At 44.4% G+C, this 22894-nt stretch overlaps 1 protein-coding gene across 1 annotated transcript; it reads right to left on the reverse strand.

Annotated features, from left to right (window-relative positions):
- Window positions 1-627: 627 nt before the first annotated feature.
- On the reverse strand, window positions 628-21349 carry TMEM231 (transmembrane protein 231). The gene is made up of 7 exons (XM_043898083.1): window positions 21119-21349; window positions 20843-21012; window positions 6923-7051; window positions 6161-6304; window positions 4020-4101; window positions 2815-2920; window positions 628-2450 (listed from the first exon to the last, which is right to left on the reverse strand). Exons 1-7 carry the CDS (start codon window positions 21255-21257, stop codon window positions 2270-2272), a joined length of 951 nt encoding a protein of 316 aa, XP_043754018.1. The 5' UTR covers window positions 21258-21349; the 3' UTR covers window positions 628-2269.
- Window positions 21350-22894: the final 1545 nt, after the last annotated feature.

Below are 22894 nucleotides of genomic sequence, written 5' to 3' on the forward strand. Positions count from 1 at the left end.
AGGATGTGTGTCAGAATGCCAAGAGCAATTTACAGACAACTCATTTTTTTAGGTTTCTGTAATGACACGTTTCCCCCCATAGGCTTACATGGTCACAAAGAAATAAAACTTCTTTTACAAAGCATGAACATGAAGAGAAAGAAAGAAGGCTTTATTATCCTTAGATGATGGGACCTCACCTGATTCAAATAGAAACTGGATAATCATTTGACAAGATAAGAGATTCCACCCTGCCAAATATTGTCTTAGACCCTGACACAGCTATGGGTTACAGCCCAGTTGATAAACTTCTGTATATTTCCCACCTTTTCCCTGCAACTATACAGTGTGGTTCATCTTCAGAAGCCACCAACATCTGATCTGTAAACAATCTGGTATCCACCAGAAGCAGTTGTAATTTTCCAGCCTGTGATTTTCACATGCCATGTGGATTCCACCAAAAACTCACATTTACCTGGGGTGGGGCCAGAAGGCTTTTGCCAAAGAGTTAACAAAAGCTCCAAAGTCTTTGGACAGAGCCCTGGCAAAACAAGGCTGTTGGTGAGTAAGGAGAAGTGTGCACAACTTCTGCCCTCCCCATCCTCCCTTTTCCAAATACCCTGCCCCTCCGAAGAGCCACATGGAACCTTCCAGTTTGAACATTTTAATTATAAAGTTACAAAACATCATGGTTCTTTATACATGTTTGGCATGAAAAATAATTTAATAAAATACAAAGCCGTGTTGAGATACATCTTCAGCTCTCTTTCCACATTTCATTACCTTTTTGGTGATTCAAACCAGAAATTCTTTTTTATTTAAATCTCAGGGAAGAAAAAAAACAACAACAACTCTAGGCATATAAACAGCTCAAAATATTAAAAGGCAGAGGGACCAGTGTTAGGATCTTTTTGTGCTTAAATACTTCAAAACAGCTTTGTTTCCAAAGTCCTTAATTTGGTCAGCCTGGAAGAAAAGGTGCCTTGGAAATAAAAACTCAAGAGGTGTGTGTGGACGGGTGTTAAGTGCAGATCTCAGAGGGCGTGTCCTTCCACCGCCAGTGAAAGCAGGGGGTCATAAAGCAGCTCCAGCGGTCCTTAAGAGTGAATGGAAAATCCCTGGTCCACTCAAGACAGAGGCCCGTTCCGTGTCTCTGCGGCAGGCGCTCAGAGTCACGAGGGTGATCCAGCTGAACTGCGTCTTATTCCGCTGACGGCCAGGCCCGGAATGGGCTGCGCGGCTGGCATCCTCTGCGCCCCCCCGGCTCCTGTGTGTCCTCCCCAAAGCGGCCCTCTGTGATGGGCACCCCGTTCCTGAGGCAGAGGAAACTCAAGTCGCGGGCTTCCCGCTAGCCCTCCAAGTAACCTCTGTGGTTGTCAGGCGGCAGGAGCCAATAGCAACAACAGCTCCTCTGTCGCCGGAGTCCTTTTCAAGCGGGGGAGGGCTGTCGAGGAGGAAGCGTGGCAAGTGGGCAGCCTGCTGGGCGAGGGCCAGGGAGAAAGGACCTGTTGTTGCACGGCTCACTCCCCCGCTGTCGCTGAGGGCCTGTGCCTGCAGCAGCCCTGCTGACCGCGGCCTGCTATTCCAGGGGCTCAGCCGGAGGCCAAGAGCCGCCCCGGCGGGCGGGATCAAGGGCTGCTCGGCAGGGCTGCCACAGACCCCCGTCTGTTCGACGCGGCAGGTGGACGCCGGGCCGCGTGTCCTCACGGCGCCCGCCCGCGCGCACATGCGCCCCGAGCGCTCCCCTCTCCCCCTCCAGATCGCCGGTTAAAGGCCTCTTAGTTCTAGAAACCAGTGCTGAGCAGAAATTTAGACGCCCAGGAGTGGAAACTGCTGATGATTGCGTATCTATCCCCAGAGAGCCCTGCAAAGAGGAAAACCTGGTTTACAACAGGGGGAAGAAACACACGGCATGCTTCTCAGTTCAAGAGAGGAAAAGTCTTTGCTTCACCAGAGATGGGACTCTTTCCAAGCTATCTGAACTGACTGTAGTTTCCTCTGGAGATCCAAGTCTGAGGCGAAAAACACAAACAAAAGCAAATTATAGCCTTGGGGAACCCTCAGAAACATTTCTACAAACTAGTCCCTGATTATCTCTGCAGATGCTTAGGAGATATAGAATTTGTGTAGAGGAAAATTAGAAAGGATTGTTCTTTGTCTCTGATGGGAAAAGCACACATGGGGGCAAGTGTCCATGGACTCTTTTCAGAAATTTCGTAAGATGGCAGTTCTCAGAAGACAACAGCGAGGAGGCCACGGTCTTGCTTAAGAGTTTTCAGAAAGGGTCTTCTTATGATAAATGCTCCTTATACAGTTCTCCCTGGGGCATAGCTGTTACAGGGATTGTGGTCACCACCTGATTTTGGAACACAAATCTTTTGATTCTTTCAAACACCCACAGGAAGATAAGCAGGATACTGACATACTGGATCCAGGCGAACTTTATCATTTCCCAGAATCCTGGTAGATAAGTACCAATAGTTAAGGAGTCACAGATGACATTTTCTACATACATGTTACACCAAAGGGTTAGTTTATACAGAAAATCACAAAAAATGTTTCAAATACCCTTAAGATAAAAGAGACAATCAAAGATTATTAAGATATAAATATGTATGATTCTGACCTAGAAGAATTGCTCAAAAGGACATATGAACAGGAAATGAATATTTTTTTCCCGTATGAACTGCAGACAGACAGAGTCATTTGTGGGGGACTACCACTGCAGCAATTTCCAGTCTGAGGCTTCCCACATCTGTTCCTTCTTGAGACATCTGAGGAATCCTTCTCTTTTTTGAAACCCAGCTACTGTTGGCCCTTTAACAGAAAGGATATGAAATGACTTCCACGGGGTATCGGATGACTGCATTAACCACAAATGGAGCTTCTGCAGCCCTTCCCACCAGCCAGATGGGGCTGGGGTCAGTCAGGATGGTGGTTACTGCAACACAATGAGGAGTTAATCCATGAATGCTCTCTTTGGCAGTAAAATATTGAGGGCTATAAAATACTCTGACCTCCCAGGCCAACTCTGCACTTCAGAACACATTCCAGAGAAATAATTCAAAAGGAAAGAGACATCGAATGTTCAAAGCTGCTCACATAGAATTTGTTAAAACCCTTGTCAAAGGACCTTAAAAACAGTCTGTGTTCTACAACTGTCTAAGCAAAGGAATACTATGTTACCTCTAAAGAGAAAACCAATGAAAACTTTGTTGCCGTGTGGGGGACATATTTATATTACAAAGTACAGAAGACAAAAACTGTCTCTAAACTGTGACAGGAGCTGTATAAAAACTCTGCATATGGACAACAACTGGAAGGAATTAAGGGAGAAAAGTTGATTTGCAGATAAATGTTTTTAAGTCATGTTCTAAAATTCCTTTATTTTTGGAATAAAGCTGCTCATGTATTACATAAAACCAGAAAGAAATACTGGAATTGCGGTCCCGACTTGTTAAATGTCTGTGTATTGTATCTAAGATGTCTGGTTGCCAAGTAATGCTTTAGGTTCCTTTAGAGGAAACCTCAGACCACCAAGCAGCCAGAAATGCTGAGCCAGGCAAGCACTCAGGTCTTGCCTCTCAGAGGCCCTGGGCACCCTCTGCCTTTCAGCCAGAATCTTGGGTACTTTCTCCTTCTTCAGCTGCTGACATGCGGCGAGTCACTCGCGTTCCCTGTTTCCATCTGAACACTGTGGAGAGCAACCTGTCTTTGGCTTTTCTCACAGGTGTGCTGTGGGAAGCAACTTATGCATCTATACGCATAAACCCACGAAACCAGCAGTGGGACGAATATGGCAGTGAATTGGCACTAACCTGCCGGACCAGAGGAGCAGTGGAGGGGATGGTTAGGTTGTAGGTCTCTGGATCAGGAGAAAACGAACAAATTCTGAGCAACCTGTTCACCTTCCATAGCTGAGCATTCACTGGTTTTGACATTTTGATATGACAAGGGCTCTAATTCTGTTTCTTTCCAATACCCTCATTAACCTGCAAAGTCCTTGAGAAGCAGCTGGAAGAGCTGTCCACAGGACTCACCGTTCCTTTCCTGATAGGCAGCAACAATGCGGGTGAGGTCGTAGTCACTGGCAAACGGACTGGTCCCGTTGATGACGGACACCTGGGACGCGGCGGGAGGGCGTGGTGTGAGCAGGTGGTATGAGCATGCAAGCGACTTGCGCTCCTGGTTTTTCTACCCCCCGCTCCCACCCAGGCTGATCTCAGAGACCACTCTCTTGCGCTTGGGGGCCTATTCCAGCATGGATAATTTGTTCTTCAAAGATGAATGAACTCTTTTGAAACAATTTAAGTCATTTACTTTCAGTCTTTCTTTCTAGAGGGAAGGAAACAAGGGGTCAATATCCATCTTTCACGGGTTTTAAAGCTACTTATATTAATTCCCCTCTCTATTCCAACGGGAGAAATGATTCTTCTAATTTTTTCTAAGAGACTACATTTTCAACCCCTTTGTCTCTTTTCTTGATTTTGTCTGGATGCTCCCGAATAGATCTCTTTGAAATGCAGAAATGGAAAGCGGATAAAGTGCACACATAGTAATAAGTACATAATCCTTTGAAGACGTGAGAGAGCAGTTCTCTAGTATCACATTCCTGCTGACATAACACGGGCTTCCCTGGTGGCTCAGATGGTAAAGAATCCACCTGCAATGTGTGCAGACCTGGGTTTGATCCCTGGGTCGGGAAGATCCCCTGGAGGAGGGAATGGCAACCCACTCCAGTATTCTTGCCTGGAGAATCCCCATGGACTGAGGAGCCTGGTGGGCTACAGTCCATGGGGTCAGAAAGAGTTGGGTAAAGACTGAGCGACCAAGCACAGCACATTAAATTTATATTTTATAGTCCCTCCTGTTAAAAAAAAATAGTATGTTGATAATGGTTATGGTTATGGTGACCATGAATTTTATCTGGGACAGTCCTGGTTATAGTAACTGATAACATTTCCTATTAAGTTTCAAAAGTAGCCCAACTTATATGGGTCTCCTTGTGATAACATGAAGGTTCGTGATGAGTGATCGCATGTATGAGTCCTGGTCTCAGACAGACCGTTCATGGCTCTGGGGGCTTTGGGGAAATTAATCAATCCCTATAGGCTCCAGTTTCCTCATGTGTGAAATGAGAGTTCGTTCTCTCATCAATTCTGAGTGCATACCTGGGCAGTCACTGTGTTAAGTGCCGGGGCGAGAGAACACAGAAGACAACAGAGCTTTCATCGCTCAAAGTGAAAGTCGTGTCCGACTCTTTGTGACCCCGCGGACTATACAGTCCATGGGATTCTCCAGGCCAGAGTACTGGAGGGATAGCCTTTCCCTTCTCCAGGGGATCTTCCCAACCCAGGGATCGAACCCAGGTCTCGCGCATTGCAGGCGGATTCTTTACAGCTGAGCCACAGGGGAAGCCCCTTTACCACTAAGGGAGATAGCAAATGAACAAACTGGAAACCTCCCTTTAATATTTCAGGTGAAGGTTAAGAAGAGTAAACCTGGGTGAGGGATGATGGAGGGACAGGTGGATGTTCTTTAGAAGGCGTGTCAAGGAAGGACTGTGCTCAGGAGCTTTGAACAGGGACCAGACGGAGCAGTAGGGTAAGCGATGTGGATACTTGCTAGATGAAGAGTTAAGTGCAAAACCCCTGAGGCAGGAGCTGCTTCGTAGGTTTGAGGGACAGCAAAATGGGCCCCAGGGCTAGAAAGGAGCAAGGGGGACGGTGCCAGGACACGCAGCTGGAGAGCAGGGACGGCAACTGAAGGTGTCTCATGAGGCTGCTGTGATGACTGAATGAGACGATGTATTCACCCCTGTTAACTCAGGCTGGCCCATCTTACAAGCTTAGCAAACAGTGATTAGTAGGCTTTTTCAAATCTTTAACGTGAACTGAGAAAGATCACCTGAAATACACTGTGTGTGCTTGCATACCCCAAAACTATAAACAATTCAATTCTTAGATAAAGACAAAGATTCTTCTCCCTCTCTTTTTAAGATGTAAACAGGGATATCTGTCTCCATATTTCAAAAGGATTCACGGAAAGAATTCCTCAGAGATCCTTTTCTCTGCCACTCACAGAGAAGTGCTATTTCCAATGTTACTTGCTCCCTCTTCAAAGCACTTGATAAACAATACAATATAGAAGCAAAAGAGACGGCAGGAGGAAGTGTCCCTACATTGTACCGGACGTCCAGGCCACCACAGCTGAGGGGCTGCTTCTGCTGCAGCCTCAGGTCTCCGTTCACATATAACTGGGACCCCGGAACAGCGAAGGAGGACTGGAGAAATGCCATGCTCTGCATCACGAATGTCGACATCCTCTGAAATCATTAGAAAGAGAGACCATATCAATTTCAGTCAGATCCGAATGGCTGCGGGTTCTGAGCATCACCCATCTGTGGTTGAAGCCTAAGCCATCCCCCCAGTGCCAAGCTTAGCCATGCAGGAAGCGCTCTGCCCAGAACCCCTGGAGCTATTAATAGCTCGTGGAAATTAATGTGACCGCCACAAAAACATTCAAATTTAGCTTTGGCGGCTAAATCCTAAATGACACTTCTGCAAAGAGTCTTCTGCAGTGCGAGTTTTACCAAAAATCAGAAAGGGGGGCCCTGTTCTATTGAAAGACAAAAGGGAGGACTTCCTTGGTGGTGCAGTAGGTAAGACTCTGCCTGCCAATACAGGGGACACGGGTTCGATCCCTGGTCCAGGAAGATTCCACATGCTGCAGAGCAACTAAAGCAAGAGCCCGTGCTCCAAACCAAGAGAAGCCACCGCAATGGGAAGCCCTCGCACCGCAAGGAAGAGTAGCCCCCGCTCACCGCAACTAGAGAAACCCCACGCACAGCAACGAAGACCCAGCACAGCCTAAAAATAAATAAATAGTAAAAAAAGAAAAATAAAACTATGAAAAAAAGAAAGACAGAAGGGAGATAACTCACATGCAGCTGGTAGGAGAAAGTCAGGATGAGCTGCACGCCTAGAACCTGCTCCGTGGGCTGCAGGGGGAGCTCCAGCTCAAAGCGCAGCACATCCATTTTCCCGTCCTGGTTCCTGTCTTCTTCTCTAGCCTAAAGTCCAAAAAAGGCTGATGACCCTGGTCCTTAATAAGTCCAGGAGGACTCCACAGCTTGGAGTATGCTGGACATACACAGTGACTCTGCCACACACAGGCATTGTATCTCTCACCGAAAGGAAAAAGAGAACATTAAATAGTTATAGGTGGATCAATACTGGGGAAAGAGACACAGCCCTGAACTGCACACTTGTACTTCTCAAATATTCTAGGGCCAAACTGGTTGGGACCTGGAAGCGGCAATAAAAGCAATGTAACATCTGGATGCATTATTCTTTTTCAGTTGTCTCATTTGATCTTTTTTGTTTTGTTGCTGGTGTTTTCTTTCCTTTTAAGAAATATGCCTGAGTTTGTAGGGAAGGTTTAAATAGCACCTAAGAACAGATTTTGAAAAAATTCCAATCATTTTGCATTTCCCAAACAGACTCAGCAGAAAAACAGCAGGCTCTGTTTATATGTTCTTTAACCACAATGTCTTTGCTTCAGATTCTCAACGTTGGATTGATGTCAGGGCTTTAAAACCTAGTGCATCTTTTAGTACCAATCAGTACAATGAAAAAGAAAGCTAAGTAAAATCAGTAAGGCAGTAAGACTCCATAGGTACTTTATAAATTAGGGACATGAAAGCAGTAAGAACAGAGATCCAAGGAGGGAGAAAGACAAATCATTGCTCATAAAAAACTGCCAGAATCCAGTCTCGCCTCACAGTGACCCTAAGAGGACGAGCAGGAGAGATGGTCACTGAGATATAATCACTGGGGACATGATTCCATGGCGCAACTCTGGACCTCGTTACAACCGAGCCTGTTTGTAGGTTCCCAGAGGATTCCGTGATGGTGTATCAGCATACTCCCCCCTGAATTCCCCATCTACTGAGTCATGTGGTTTTCCTCCATACCTTTATGTGGGGGAAGAGACTCTTTGTTCTTTTTCAGGCTAATAAGGTCGCTTGAGATGGAGTTATCTCAGTTTTCAGAACCTTTCAATCATTTCTTTCCTTCTAGACAATAATGTCCTTATCCTGGGCCTTGTTATAGAGAAGTCTACCCTCTCTCTTCTGCTGGATACTATTTTCTCTGTCTCGTTCCGTCGGCTTTGCAGGTGCAACACAGGGATATCTGTTTCCAGGGCTGATGGTCAGGTTACCGAGGCAATTATGTATCAGCAATTATGAGTAGGACGGAAAAGAGGCTGCCTTGTCTTCCTGAGCATTTTTTTTTTCCAGCTGATATCTGGGAAGACTTGGAAGACAAAGTCGGGTTACCTCTCTGTGGTGGATCCATAGCTTTTCTGGATCTTGAGGGTTATACAGGAAGACAAGATCAACAACTTTCGAGAGAGAAGGACAGTGGCCAGAAGGGAAATGCCAGAAGAATCTGGACTCTCATACAGTCTCAGAGGGAGAGAAACACATTTCATTTGACCTTTACAATCAGTCAAAGGTAAGCAGAGCAACTACTATTCCCATTGCATATATGAGAAAATCAAGTCTCAGGGAGATTAAAGGATTTATGGAATACAGCTAGTATTGGTAAAGACAGGATATGAAACCACATATCTGACTTCAAATCTGGTCCTGTTTCCAGGACTAAAATGTCCAGACTTAAACTCAAGGAGCAGATGTTGGTTATGAAAGATCTTTTTGCAAAAAAACCAGCATGCTTTTACTCCAGGTTCACAGAGGAGAGAGATCTGGTACAGTACCTGTTAAATCCACCCATTAGCCTGTCAAATATTTTCTGAGGGCCTACTATGTGCCAGAGGTGCCAGGCATTGCTTCAGGTTCTGGGAATATAGTGGCAAACAAAATGGACAAAGTCCCCGCCATAATGGAGCTTCCATTCCCAGCCAGGGAGGCAGAGTGTAAGTCAGTAAACATGTGCTGACATCAGGTAGTGCTAAGCGCCACAAAGAAAAGTGAAGCAAGCTAAAATCAGAGAAGATCAGGGTAGAATTTAACACAAATTTATATAGAAAGTATTCAGGAATACCTGACTGTCCGAGAAGTCAGATGAAGTGAGGTGATGAGGTACAGAAACATCTTGAGAAAGACTAATCCAGGCCAACAAAACACACGTGCTCTGGGTGAAAGTGGGTCAGTGTTTACGAGGCTGAGATGAGGCCAGTGGAGCTGAGCAGAGTTCATGAGCTGGAGACAGTGAAAGACGAGGCTGATACAGGGCCGTGGTGATGAGTGATCGTGCAAATGATGCCTCTCCCACAGAGGTGCCTGCGTGCCAAGGTACTTCAGTCGTGTCCAGCTCTGCGACCCCATGGACTGTAGTCCGCCAGGCTCCTTTGTCCATGGGATTCTCCAGACAAGAATACTGGAGTGGGTTGCCATGCCCTCCTCACAGAGGACCTGTCACCAAGTAAGACTCTCACTCCCCTGAGGCTGGTAAGGTGGGTTACATCGCTGTGCTATCACCTGGACCACGGATGGGATCAGTCATTTAATTCCACCTGCTTTTTATAAAGGCTGTATTTACTGATCTGGCTGTGCTGGGCCTGCGGGGCTTTGCGAGCTTTTCTCCAGCTTCGGGGAGTGGGGGCTACTCTCCAGTTGCAGAGTGAGGGCTTCCCACGGCGCTGGCTTCTCTCGCTGCGCAGGGCAGGCTTGAGCGCACTCAGGCTTCAGCGGCTGTGGCTCCCGGGCTCGAGAGCACAGGCTGATATTTGCGGAGCCCGGGCTGAGCTGCCCTGCAGCATCTGGGGTCTTCCCAGACCAGGGATCGAACCTGTGTCTCCTGCATCGGCAGGTGGATTCTTTACCACTGAGCCATGAGGGAAACCCTAATTCCATTACTTTAAATGAAGCTTAATACAAAATGCAGTGGCTACAAAGGTAGGTACTTCTTTACAAAGCTACAAAGCTAGTCCTTCTTTAACACAGGTTCAAGGTTGGTAAATAAAATCTAGTGGATGTGTCTGGCTAAGAGAAGTCATAAATCACACCATCCCCCTATTTCTTTAAGGTGTATGTCAACTTGTGGCAATCTCTATATCCATGGATTGTCCTGTCTCATTCCTCTGCATATCCTAGAAGTTTATTACTAATAATAACTAGCAATAATTAGAGAGGTAGGTACTATCATACTCTTTATATAACTACACTGAGGTCAAAACAGGGTATGGAACCCAATGACAGAACTGGGGTTGAGACTTAAGTTTGCTGACTCTTGATTCTATAACAGCCAATAAGAACGCTAATTTCAAAGACTTCTGGGGTTAAAACAGGTTAATCCTCTACAGATAACTGTGAAAATACTAACATATAGATAGGATAAATACAGGCAGGCACTGCTGGGTCTAGTCAATGCCCATCAGTCCAACTGTATCGATCAGGGTCCAGTCAGAAAGAAAGAAACAAAATCAAGCTATTTTAACAGGGGAATTTAGTATAGGGGATAATTGATAATATAGGCATTAGTAGGAGAAAAAAGGCAAAAAAGGGGACACTTTTTGCAGGATGACTACCTAGGGCTGGAGAAGAAAAGGAAGAAGCTGGGATGTCTCAAGGAGCTGCGACTCAGACCTCAAAAAAGGAGGGCTGATACCTTTGGAGCTTGGAGGGAGAACCCATGAAGCCAGTCAATAAGGCTGGAGGAAGGACTTGCTCCTGCTGTTTGCATCACGCCTGTGATGGTTCTTCACCCTGGCTGCAATTTCTGGTTTTCTGCCACTCCCAGAACAAGGCTTACCATGCCTCCTACTGGCAGAACCTAACAGGGAGCCATTTGTCAGAGGAGAATGTGGGTTTCAGCATCTCAACGTGAGCACCACAAAGCAGAGGGGTGGGTTTGGAGCTGAGACAAGACCTCACAGCCAGCAAAGCATCTGACTGTAAGCGTAGCTGTGAATTTAACTAGTGTCATTGTTTTCAGAGTGCCCTGACTTGGAACATTTTTTCCTTATCAGGGATTCTACACTATTTGATAGTTTGTTGGAATTTTATTTGGCTCCTGCTTGTTTTCATACCTTTTGTTCTTTTTTAAAAAAATTATTTACTTACCTTTAGGTTGCTCTGGGTCTTGCTAGGCACAAGCTTTCTCTAGTTGCAGTGAGCAGGGGCTACTCTCTAGTTGCAGGGCATGAGCTTCTCATTGCAGTGGTTCCTCTTGTTGCAGAGCAAGGGCTCCAGGTGCAAGGGCTTCAGTCGTAGTGCAAGGGCTTAGCTGCCCCGCAGCAGGTGGGATCCTCCCAGACCAGGGATCGAATCCATGTCTCCTGCATTGGCAGGCGGACTTCCAGCCACTGGACCACCAGGGAAGTCCCATACCTTTTATTCTTTGGAGTCACATTCTTTTATTTAAGGTTAACTTCCTGGCTGACACCTGTGTCTACTTGACCGTGCACTGGTCATCACTGGGGTGTCCCCCTTTTTCTTTCTATGCTGAAAATGCTCTCTGACACCAGTCTTTGGTTCTCCAGCAAGGTAGGAACCACGACTCCATGTCTCCTAGACTTATAAAATCCTTGCTACCTATACGTAAATGAATCTAAGGGTATGGAGAAGGGCATGTCAACCCACTCCAGCATTCTTGCCTGGAGAATCCCAGGGACAGAGGAGCCTGGGAGGCTTCAGTCCACAGGGTCGCAAAGAGTCAGACATGACCGAAACAACTTCGCTCCAGAAAAGCAAAAATACTTCTAGTTAAACTGTTGTGCGACACAGTGCTTTCTAATCAAGCAGGTAATTTATTTTATACTCATTGGAAGAGCTTTTAGACCTAGGCATATTGATAGACCATATTTATGTACATAGAAAAATATATGCAAAATAAATTGATCCAGGGATTAAAACTTCTCTACGTTTTGATTCTTTTGAATCATTTTTTGACTCAGTATTATCCATACTTTTCTCTGCAGCTTTGTCCTTTGTACCATGCAGCCCACTGGTGTTAGAGCATTTTTTTTTTTAATTAATTTATTTTTTTAGTACTACCTCTTTATTGCTACCAACCCATCTCCCTCCACCCTCGTGTGCACATGCTCAGTCATGTAACCCCATGGACTGCAGCCCGCCAGGCTCCTCTGTCCATGGACTTTTCCAGGCAAGAATACTGGAGTGGGTTGCCATTTCCTTCTCCGGTGTTAAGAGCATTTAAAAAAAACATTCACAAAGGGAAATAAAATCCATTGGTCTGAGTTCTAAAGCAGGCTTTCCAATTATGTGCTACCTTTAAAGGCCTCTTGAACTTCCCCTTACTTGCCTCTCATTTGGTTCTTAGGGTTAAATGTTTTAGCATTGTCTCTTTTTTAGAACACTTCTTCTATTTATTTTGGGGGCTCCACGTCTCAGTCGTGGCATGCGGGGTCTTCAGTCGCAGCGCGAGGGCTCAGTAGCTGTGGCTCGGGGGCTTAGTTGCTGTCCCCTGCGTGTGTGATCTTAGTTCCCCGACCAGAGCTCGAACTCTCGTCCCCTGCACTGAGAGCTGGATTCTTAACCACTGGACTGCCAGGGAAGGCCCTCCGGGGTTTCTTTCAAGTTGCTCATGTCCCTTCTGCCAGTTTTGGCGCTGGCACGTCTGACGTTTGCGCATGCATAGGCAAAGATGACCAGACAAGCCTGCCTTCCAGTCAAAAGCTATTGCACAACGCCGCCACCGACAGGCAGACACAGCGATTTCAGAGACGCGAAAGAACACGTCTGCCACCCAGGCCGCTCTGCTCGTCTCCCTGCACCCTCCTACAGCCTTCAGTCCCAAATTCTGCAGGTCACAGATGCTTAAAGAATCAAGTCAGGCTCGTTGAGGGAAAAAGGTCATTCTGTGCTTTTTTTCTTCTCTCAAGCGTGAAAAGCATCGAGACGCTGTCCAAGGTGAACTATTTGTGACTTCCAAGGCATTTCCCCAAGTTATCAACTGCAAAGCCACCTCCAAGCATTTCGTCAAAACTTTGATCTAAAACCACTGCTCTTACACTTTCCGGCACTTTCCTGGACAGGCTGTAGTCAGTCTCCCTTTATCCAGAGTCAGAAAAGCATTTTGCTGCACTAAGGGTGAAGAGTACAAGATAGGGAACAAGATATGGAATATGAGCTGTATCCTGACTGCTCACTTGAGAGCCAGAAATTATGTCAGTTCTCTGAGTCTCATTCTTCTCATGTGTAAAACGGGGGTATAACCTCTACCTCAAAAGGTTACTGTGAACCTTAGAGATAATGTAATATGTAAAAAAAAATTAACAGCTAACACTTTACTAAGTACTTGTTAAAGGCCAAGTACTACGTAGACAAATTTAAATGTGTTACCTAATGATAAAATGCTTAGCTTATGCCAGAGGCACAGTAAATCTATATCAATTTTTATTACTATGGTTTGTAAGCACATTACCAGGGTTTTGCCTACCTGCTTAGAGAATTCACGTATCATAAAATTCACCCTTTTTCTATCAATACAATTCAGTAGATTTTATAGTATTCACAAAGTTGTGTGACTTGTCACCAGTAACACCAATTTCAAAACATTCTATCAGCCCAAAAAGTAATCACATACGCATTAGCAGTCACTTGCTCTGTCTCTCCTCCATGCCAATTAATTCCCCATGTCCCTGGAATCTTAAGCTACATTCTGTCTACAGATTTGTCTATTCTGGACATTTCATCTAAATGGAATCCTACAACATGTACTGTCTTGTGGCTGGATTCTTTCACTGAGTAAAAAAAGTTCACCCATGTGGTAGCCTGTATCATGACTCCATTCCATTCTGTGGTTGAGTGATCTTCTATTGTATGGCAATAACACATTTGGTTGTCCACTCACTCACTGATGGACGTGTGAGTTGTTTCCACTTTTTTAGAATTGTTCCTGCTACTATCAGTGAGGCTGCTATGAATATTTGTGCACAAGTTTCTGTGTAGACTGTCCTCACTTCTGAGGTACACAACTTCCTAGGGGTAAGGACACTGGGAAACATGGTAACTATGTTTAACTTTTTGAGGAACTGCAAACTATTTTCCTAAGTAATTGCCATTTTATATACTTATCTGCTTTTAAATGCTTTTTTTTTTTTTTTTACTGCTTTTTGATTTGCTTTTAACAAGGCACTTTCTAAATTTTTCCTTTAAAAATTGTCACTGTATCAGTAACTTAAAAATCTTCAATATATATTACATTCCCATGGAACAAAAGGCTATTTAGTGAAAAGATTTCTCTCCCACTGAATCTAAGTTCCTCCCCCAGAGCAATCAATGTTGTCAGTTTCTTTTGAATTCTTCCAGAGATAGCAGAAGCATGCATGTATGAATATGTAAATATACACATTCATATATATATATTTCTATTTTTATACAAATGGAAGCATATTATATACAATTTTTTTTATACTTACAAATTTCTCTTGGAGTAATTCTGTATCAGTATATATAAATTCGGGCTTCCCTGGTAGCTCAGCTAGTAAAGAATCTGCCTGCAATGCAGGAGACCCTGGTTCGATTCCTGGGTCAGGAAGGTCCCCTGGAGAAGGGATCAGCTACCCACTCCAGCATTCTTGGGCTTCCCTGGTGGCTTGGATGGTATAGAATCTGCCTGCAATTTGGGAGACCTGGGTTCAATCCCTGGGTTGGGAAGATCCCCTGGAGTTGGGCACAGCAACCCACTCTAGTATTCTTGCCTGGAGAATCTCCATGGACAGAGGAGTTTGGCGGGCTACAGTCCATGGGGTAGCAAAGAGTCAGACATGACTGAGCAACTAAGCACTGCATATATATAAATCTAACTTCATCCAAAAAGAAAGTGATCTGTTCCACTAGGTAGATGTAACACAATTTTTAAAATGAGTCTTCTAGGGAGGGAGGTGGGAGGGGGGTTCAGGATGGGGAACACATGTACACCCGTGGCGGATTCATATCAGTGTATGGCAAAACCACTACAATATTGTAAAGTAATTAGCCTCCAATTAAAATAAATTTATATTAAAAAAAGAAAAAATAAAATGAGTCTTCTCTTACTATATTAAGTTGCTTGCCATCTTTTGATATTACCGACAATGCTGCAACGCGCAGCTTTTTTCAGATGTCATTTCACATGTGTGCACAAATCTTAAGATACCTTACTAGAAGTAGAAACAGGTACATGAATCTGTAATTTTGACAAATATGGACAAACAGTTCCTCAAAGATGCTCTACAATGTAAACTCCCACCACTGATATACAGGAGTGCTTGCATGCATCTTGCCCACAGTGCTAGGAAACCTCAATTTTTGCCTATTTGATAGATTTTTTAAAAAAAAGATATCTCAATTATCTTTAATTTGCATCTCCCTAATTATGAATGTGATTTCATATGTTTAAGAGTGATGTGTGGAGAAATAGAATATTGCTTGCTATATCAGTAAGCAAAGGATATCACAGTCATCAGCTATTACAGCCACCATGGAAGGTGAGTCCTGAGGAAACTCAGGATGTGAGCCCGAATTCTTGCATTTTCCCATACATAGCAAGGCCTTAAATTCTTCACTTGAGATCTAGTTCTCTTTTATTCAAGATCTTCCCTGGTGGCTTAGAAGGTAAAGCATCTGCCTGAAATGCAGGTTCGATCCCTGAGTTGGGAAGGTCCCCTGGAGAGGGCAATGGCAACCCACTCTAGTACTCTTGCCTGGAAAATTTCATAGACTGAGGAGCCTAGTAGGCTACAGTCCATGGGGTCGAAAAGAGTCGGACATGACTGAGCGACTTCACTTTCTTTCTTTCTCCTTGTTCCTACTACTTGCCCTTTGTTGCAAATTATCCAAAATATCCTAGCTCCTCCCTCACCTCCTCTGAGCAGTTTCCTCAGGGTTACTTGAGATGCAGCCTCCAGGGCTTGAAGTCCTCAGTGTATCTGCCGTAAATTATAACTCAACTTTTAGGTTGTGCATATGATTTTTTTATTCAGTGGCATGTTTCATCTTCTATGAACTGCCCATATTCTTTACCCATTTTTAAAACTAGGTAGTTGGTCAGAGTTAAAAAGCTGGCTTAAAACTCAACATTCAAAAAACAAAGGTCATGGCATCTGGTCCCATCACTTCATGGCAAATAGATGGGGAAACAATGGAAACAGTGACAGACTTTATTTTCTTGGGCTCCAAAATCATTTCAGATGGAGACTGCAGCCATGAAATTAAAAGATGCTTGCCTCTTGGAAAAAAATCTATGACCAACCTAGACAGCATATTAAAAAGCAGAGACATTACTTTGCCAACAAGGTCCATCTAGTCAAAGCTATGGTTCTTCCAGTAGTCATGTATGGATGTGACAGTTGTACTGTAAAGAAAGCTGAGTGCTTAAGAATTGATGTTTTTGAACTGTGATGTTGGAGAAGATTCTTGAGAGTCTCTTAGACTGCAAAGAGATCCAACCAGTCCATCCTAAAGGAGATCAGTCCTGAATATTCATTGGAAGGACTGATGCTGAAGCTGAAACTCCAATACTTTGGCCACCTGATGTGAAGAACTGACTCCTTGGAAAAGACCCCGATGCTGGGAAAGATTGAAGGCAGGAAGAGAAGGAGATGACAGAGGATGAGATGGTTGGATGGCATCACCAACTTAATGGACATGAGTCTGAGCAAGCTCTGAGAGCTGGTGATGGACAGGGAAGCCTGGTGTGCTGCCGTCCATAGAGTCGAAAAGGATCAGACATGACTGAGTGAACTGAACTGAGGCACTTTCTGTTAGGAAAATTAGCCCTTTATAAGTGAAACAAATAGTAAAACATTTTTCCTTAGTTGTCATTTTGTGTTTTGACTTTGCTTTTGGTTTTCACCAGGCCAACAGTTCTTAAAATTATTTTTTATATACTTGCATTTATCAAAAAAGTTTCTTTTATGCCTTCTAGATTTTATGTCATACTGAGAAATCTAAAAGTTTTCACTCATTTGTTTCAGTAGTTTTGTGATTTCATATTTTAAATTTAATTTTGGCCTGGACTTTAATTCTGCTATACAATCTCTGAGTATTAGCTTCATCTTTACTCACTGATTTAAAATGCCACCTTAGGGGACCTCCCTGGTGGTCCAGTGGCTAAGACTCCAGGCTTCCAATGCAGAGGAGCCTGGGTTCAATCCCTGGTCATGGAACTAGATCCCACATGCTACAACTAAGGCCTGGCACTACCAAATAAATAAATATATATATATTTTTTAAAAATGCCACCTTAGTCATATTTGGGTTCATTTCCAGATTTTATACAATTCTACAAACCATACTACTTTATTTATTGGAGCTTTAAGGTGTAGTTTAATATCTGGTAGACTTCTTGTGTTATTCTTTTTCTCCTTGAATTTTTACTTACTTTTTTTTCTTGTACTTCCCTTATATCTTCTAATTCATTTATTTGCATCTCATGATTTCAAACTATTTTCAAACCAGGAAGTAAGGAAGTAAGCAAATAATTTACTGTGAAAGATTGCAATTTACAAGGTCAGAATTTACTTACAGACACAGGCTTGGAATGGAGAGGGAAAAAAACTAAGAAAAAGGAACTTTGGCTTTATGTCTTACGGTGCAAAATTACCCAGTATTAAAGAGTATTGATAGCTCTGGGTTCCATAAAAATAAGAAGCAGTCTCGGCTTCATAAAATCGCAAAACACACACGCCAGAAGTAGCGGCCTGGTGGGCAGTGCTCTCAAGGGAGTGGCTTCTGGTCACAGAGATAAGAGGCTAGCTAGTAATGCAACTGGGGAGCCAAACCAGTTTATGGTGGACGAACAAGTGAAAAGAACACAAAAATGAAACCTAATGCTGTATCCTTGTTTTCATGACTATTTTAAGTTTTCATGATTATTTCTTAAAGACTCAAGTACCCAGGAGAATATGATAGATAAGAATACACAAATGTAAAGAAAAAAAATTTCTACCCAAAGTTTAAAAGACAGGGAAAGCTAACCTAGAGTAAAACTAACAAGTTAATTTTTTGTGTGTTTGTAATACAAACAACAACCACCTTTGTTTCTACTGTTGGAAAGGAAATACGGGTAGAACCGTGGGTTTACAGAGAAAAGGAAGCATACCTTGATGCTGGTCTCAAATCAACAGTCACCTTCCCCAGAGGCATTAAAACCTCAAATAAGAACAAAAATGGGCAATGTGTGAAGATTAGGGAGGAGCTGCTGAAAGAAATTTGTCTGTACTCCAGTTCTATTTTTTAAATAAATTTAAAGGACCTGATCAGTTAAAGGATCAAAATGTTCAATGATATTTGTTAAAAAATCCAGCAGACTTCCACCCACACGGCAAATAAATTCACCTCATTTACTTTATTATTTAGAATTGTACCTTCATGTCTTTAAATAACATTTGCATTGGCACTTTTCAATTTCTGTTTCAGGCATCCTCTATTGTCTTCCCACAGAGAGGGAGCCTGGCAAATTTTCTTTGCCTCTTCCTACCCCACACCCCCAGAAGAGTTAAACTCTTCTTTTGGTTAGTCAACATTTAGTGTTCACCTAATTATGTTTATGTAAATCCTATTCATATTAAAAACCAGAGACATTACTTTGCCAGCAAAGGTCCCTCTAGTCAAGGCTATGGTTTTTCCAGTGGTCATGTATGAATGTGAGAGTTGGACTGTAAAGAAGCTGAGCGCCGAAGAATCGATGCTTTTGAACTGTGGTGTTGGAGAAGACTCTTGAGAGTCCCTTGGACTGCAAGGAGATCCAACCAGTCCATCCTAGAGGAGATCAGTCCTGGGTGTTCATTGGAAGGACTGATGCTAAAGCTGAAACTCCAATACTTTGGCCACCTGATTCGAAGAGCTGAGTCATTTGAAAAGACCCTGATGCTGGGAAAGATTGAGGGCAGGAAGAGAAGGGGATGACAGAGGATGAGATGGTTGGATGGCATCACTGACTCAATGGACATGAGTTTAGGTAGACTCCGGGAGTTGGTGATGGACAGGAAGGCCTGGCGTGCTGAAGTTCATGGGGTCGCAAAGAGTCGGACATGACTGAGCGACTGAACTGAACTGAAATCCTATTCATAACTCTGATTATTTTTCCTTTTTATTTTTCTGGAGTTAATAATTATTTTATTTGCTTGCTTAGTTTTCTATGTATTTTTGCAATTTCAACAAACAGCTTCTACTCCAATTCCTCACAATTTGATGTTTAAAGGTGTATGATTTATTCAAAATCTTGTTCACTGCAATATTCTAATAGTGAAAAAGTGAAAACAAAAAAATCCACCAACAGGAAACTGGTAAATCCATTACAACTTTCCATATCATGAAATATTCGGTTGTTTAGTCACTAAGTTGTGTCTAGTTCTTCTGTAACCGCATAGACTGTATATCCCACCAGGCTTCTCTGTCCATGGGATTTCCCAGAGAACACTGGAGTGGGTTGCTATTTCCTTCTCCAGGGGATCTTCCTGACCCACGGATCAAACCCAAGTCTCCTGCATTGGCAGGCGGACTCTTTACCACTGATCCATCAGGGAAGCCCCAAGCAGACCTTAAAATGAAGGTTAATCAGCAAGTCTAGATACATGTACCAAACTGAGCTTTTAATTTCATGTCATTATATGTACCTGTAACTCTACTATTTTCAACGAGCAGGCATTTTTATAATTATAAAAAAATTAAAGTAATCATAAAAAGTAATCAGAACCATATTTTGTTTGTGGTTATTCATTTATGGCAAATCACATTAAAATTTTTTTTTGGCCACTTTATTCAGTTACTGGGGAAAAAGTCTGAAAAAAATTTTTTTTCAGCTACAGAAATCTGAATGTAGGCCCATCATCTCAGATATCTAAAGAGATTCAACTCTGGAAGAAGGAAATCCAGAATTTTCCTACTTCCAAAGGAAAATGCTTTCAGAAAGTGAGTTTAAAGGGGTGACTGTAAAGGAAGCACTCACTTAACCTGAACCAGATACTACATGACAGACAGTAAAATGCTTCATTTCAGTCCCAGGCAGCAGCAGGACTGAGCGGCACCTAAGGAGGTGAGCCCAGGGAGGCGGGCCTGGCCAGCAGGACGTTCTGGAGGTCGGTTAACCAAACAGCCTGCGGGCTTCCACGTGTCAGTCCGCCTGAAACTGCCTGCCCTTTCCTCGCGGACAGTGGGCGCACGCACAACTCAGCGGCACAACGGGATGATTAACTAGAACAGAGGATGAGATGCATAGCGTCACTGACTCAACGCACAAGAGTTTGAGCAAACTCACGGAGATGGTGAAGGACAGGGAAACCTGGTGTGCTGCAGTTTACGGGCTCACAGAGTCGGGCTTCCCTCACAGCTTAGTTGGTAAAGACTCTGCCTGTAATGCAGGAGACCTGGGTTTGATTCCTGGGTCGGGAAGATCCCCTGGCGGAGGGCATGGCCACTCCAGTATTCTTGCCTGGAGAATCCCGTGGACAGAGAAGCCTGGTGGGCCACAGCCCATGGGGTCGCAGGGGTCAGACACGACTTAGCTTCTAAACCACCACCACCACCAAAGAGTCGGACACGACTTAGGGAATGAACAACAACGCGACTCACACAACTAATTCCGCGACCACCATTCCCTCAGGAAGGTCCAGGCCCACGGAAATGCCAGGGGCTGGAGACTCTGCAGAGAACAGAGACGCTGACAGCAGCAGCCAGCTTCATCGGGGCGGGGGACGGCTTGAAGCCGAATGTACCAACAAACAGGCCCCCAGGAAAGGAAATAGAAGTTCGTGTCTGGGGTTCGTGACTCCTTAAGCCGCACCCCGGGCCCCCCGGGACGGGGACCGGGGCCTCCCGCCCGCCCGCGACCTCCGCCCATCCCCTCCGCAGCCCAGTCTGCGCGGCCGGGCCCAGGCGGGAATCACTCACGGAGACGAGCGGGACGCGCAGATGACCCTCCTGCAGCCGGTTGAAGGCGGGGAACGTGCTCCAGGCGAGGAACCCGCCCGGCTCGGATCCTAGCAAGGCCACGAGTAGCACCTGGTGCTGGAAGCGCACGGTTGGCTGCTCCTCGTAACTGCTCCGTTTCAGCCAAAACCCTGAGATAACGAGAGTGCGGGGCGCAGAGATCCGGGTCAGGGAGGCGGCGCGGGAGCCACGGAAGGCCGCGGGGCGCGCACTGGCCGGGGCGGGGGGCAGACTCACCGTGGCTCCGGAAAGCCACCAGCAGCGGCGGGATGTACGTGAGCGCGGCGGCCAGCAGCAGGAAGAGCGCCGCCTTGGAGCAGAGCCCTGCACGGTAGCCCCGCTCCACCGGGTGCGCAAAGAGCTCATAGAGCGCCATAAGCGGCGCGCGGGGTCGCGGCCCCTACGCGGTTTCAGAGCGTCGACCTAGTATGGCTTCTCCTGGTTGCCATAGCCGTGGTCTCCACGGCAACCGACGGGCCCAAGGAGAGCGACCAATAGCGAGCAGGCGGGCTTCAGTGGGGGCGGGCCCAAAGGGGCGGGGCCCGCAAGTGCACTGTGGTCGCGCTGTACTCGCGTCTTCCCAAAGTGCGTTTCTGTGCGCCAAAATCGTGGCCGTTGTTAACATTTTTGTAAAATAAGGTTTTTCATAAATGTTGACTATTTATTAATAGTCACATCTATTAATCCCCCATGTGGTTCATTGCATATTTAAGTCCAACCAATCACAGTTTGCCTACGTTGGAGGCAAACAGAAAACACAAATGTGGCCTTGGTCCTAGACACTTGGTCCTGGGTTAAGACCAAACCAGGTCCCTTTGTTTCCAAATTTTCTATCGCTTTCACTATACTCCATAACAGAGCAGACACGGAAACAGACCTATCTCCCTGCTCTTCGAGGGGAAAAAAAGATAATTACTATATATCTCTGCTATACTTTGCTATCTTGATTGGGCACAAGCTTTAGGCTACTTATTTTAGGAGAAGCCGTGGTCCTCCTCAAAGATAAAATTACACAGGGAAGCCTGGCATGCTGCAGTCCATGGGGTCGCAAAGAGTCGGACACGACTGAGCGACTGAATTAAACTGATTACTTAATTGAATGCTTTCCCTCCCATCCCATCTGCTTTCTAGTATTTCAAACATGGCAGAAGGAATTTTTTATTTTTTAAGTAATCAACAGCCAAGTTCTCCATCAAAAGGCCCTAAAGGATCACATTGCAGTGCCGAGTTTTTGAAGTTTGTGCTCAGAATGAAGTCCACTGGTAGATACCCCTATTTTGAAGGCAACCTAGAAGTGGGTTTTTCTCCTAGTTTTATTGAGGTATAATTGACATATGGCACTGTATAAGTTTAAGGTGTACAACATAATGATTTAAGTTACATGCATCATGAAATGATTACCACAATAAATTTATTGAAGATCTCTCATCTCATATAGATTAAAAATTAAGGAAATAGAAAAAAAATTTTCCCCTTTGATGAGAACTCTTAGCATTTACTCTTTCATATACAACATAAAGCAGTGTTAATTATATTTATCATGTTGTACATTACCTCCCTAGTACTCATTTATCTTATAACTGGAAGTTTGTATCTTCTGACTGACTTCATCCATCTTTCCTCTCCCTCCACCTTGCCTCGGGTAATCACAAACCTGATCTCTTTTTAATAAGTTCATTTTTGAAGTATAATTGACCACAACATTAGGTTAGTTCCTGTTATACAATATAGTGATTCAGTATTTCTATACATTTCAAAATGATTACCATGATAAATTTAGTTACTATAACCTAGAACTGGGTTTTAGCTGAAGAGAACAGCTGAGATCCTAGCAAAGAAGAGAGGTCAAGACATGCCATATGGGAAAACTATACAGTGCCCTTACCACAGTCTAAGGTGACAATGTCATCAGCCAGAGAAACCAATTAGAATGGTGAACTGGAAAAAGACATCAGGAAGGTAGGTAAAAGGAAGTCCCTGGTGGTTCAGGGGTTAGGACTCTGTGCTTCTAGT

This window comes from Cervus elaphus, chromosome 4 (genome assembly GCF_910594005.1).
Source record: "Cervus elaphus chromosome 4, mCerEla1.1, whole genome shotgun sequence".
NCBI lineage: Eukaryota > Metazoa > Chordata > Mammalia > Artiodactyla > Cervidae > Cervus > Cervus elaphus.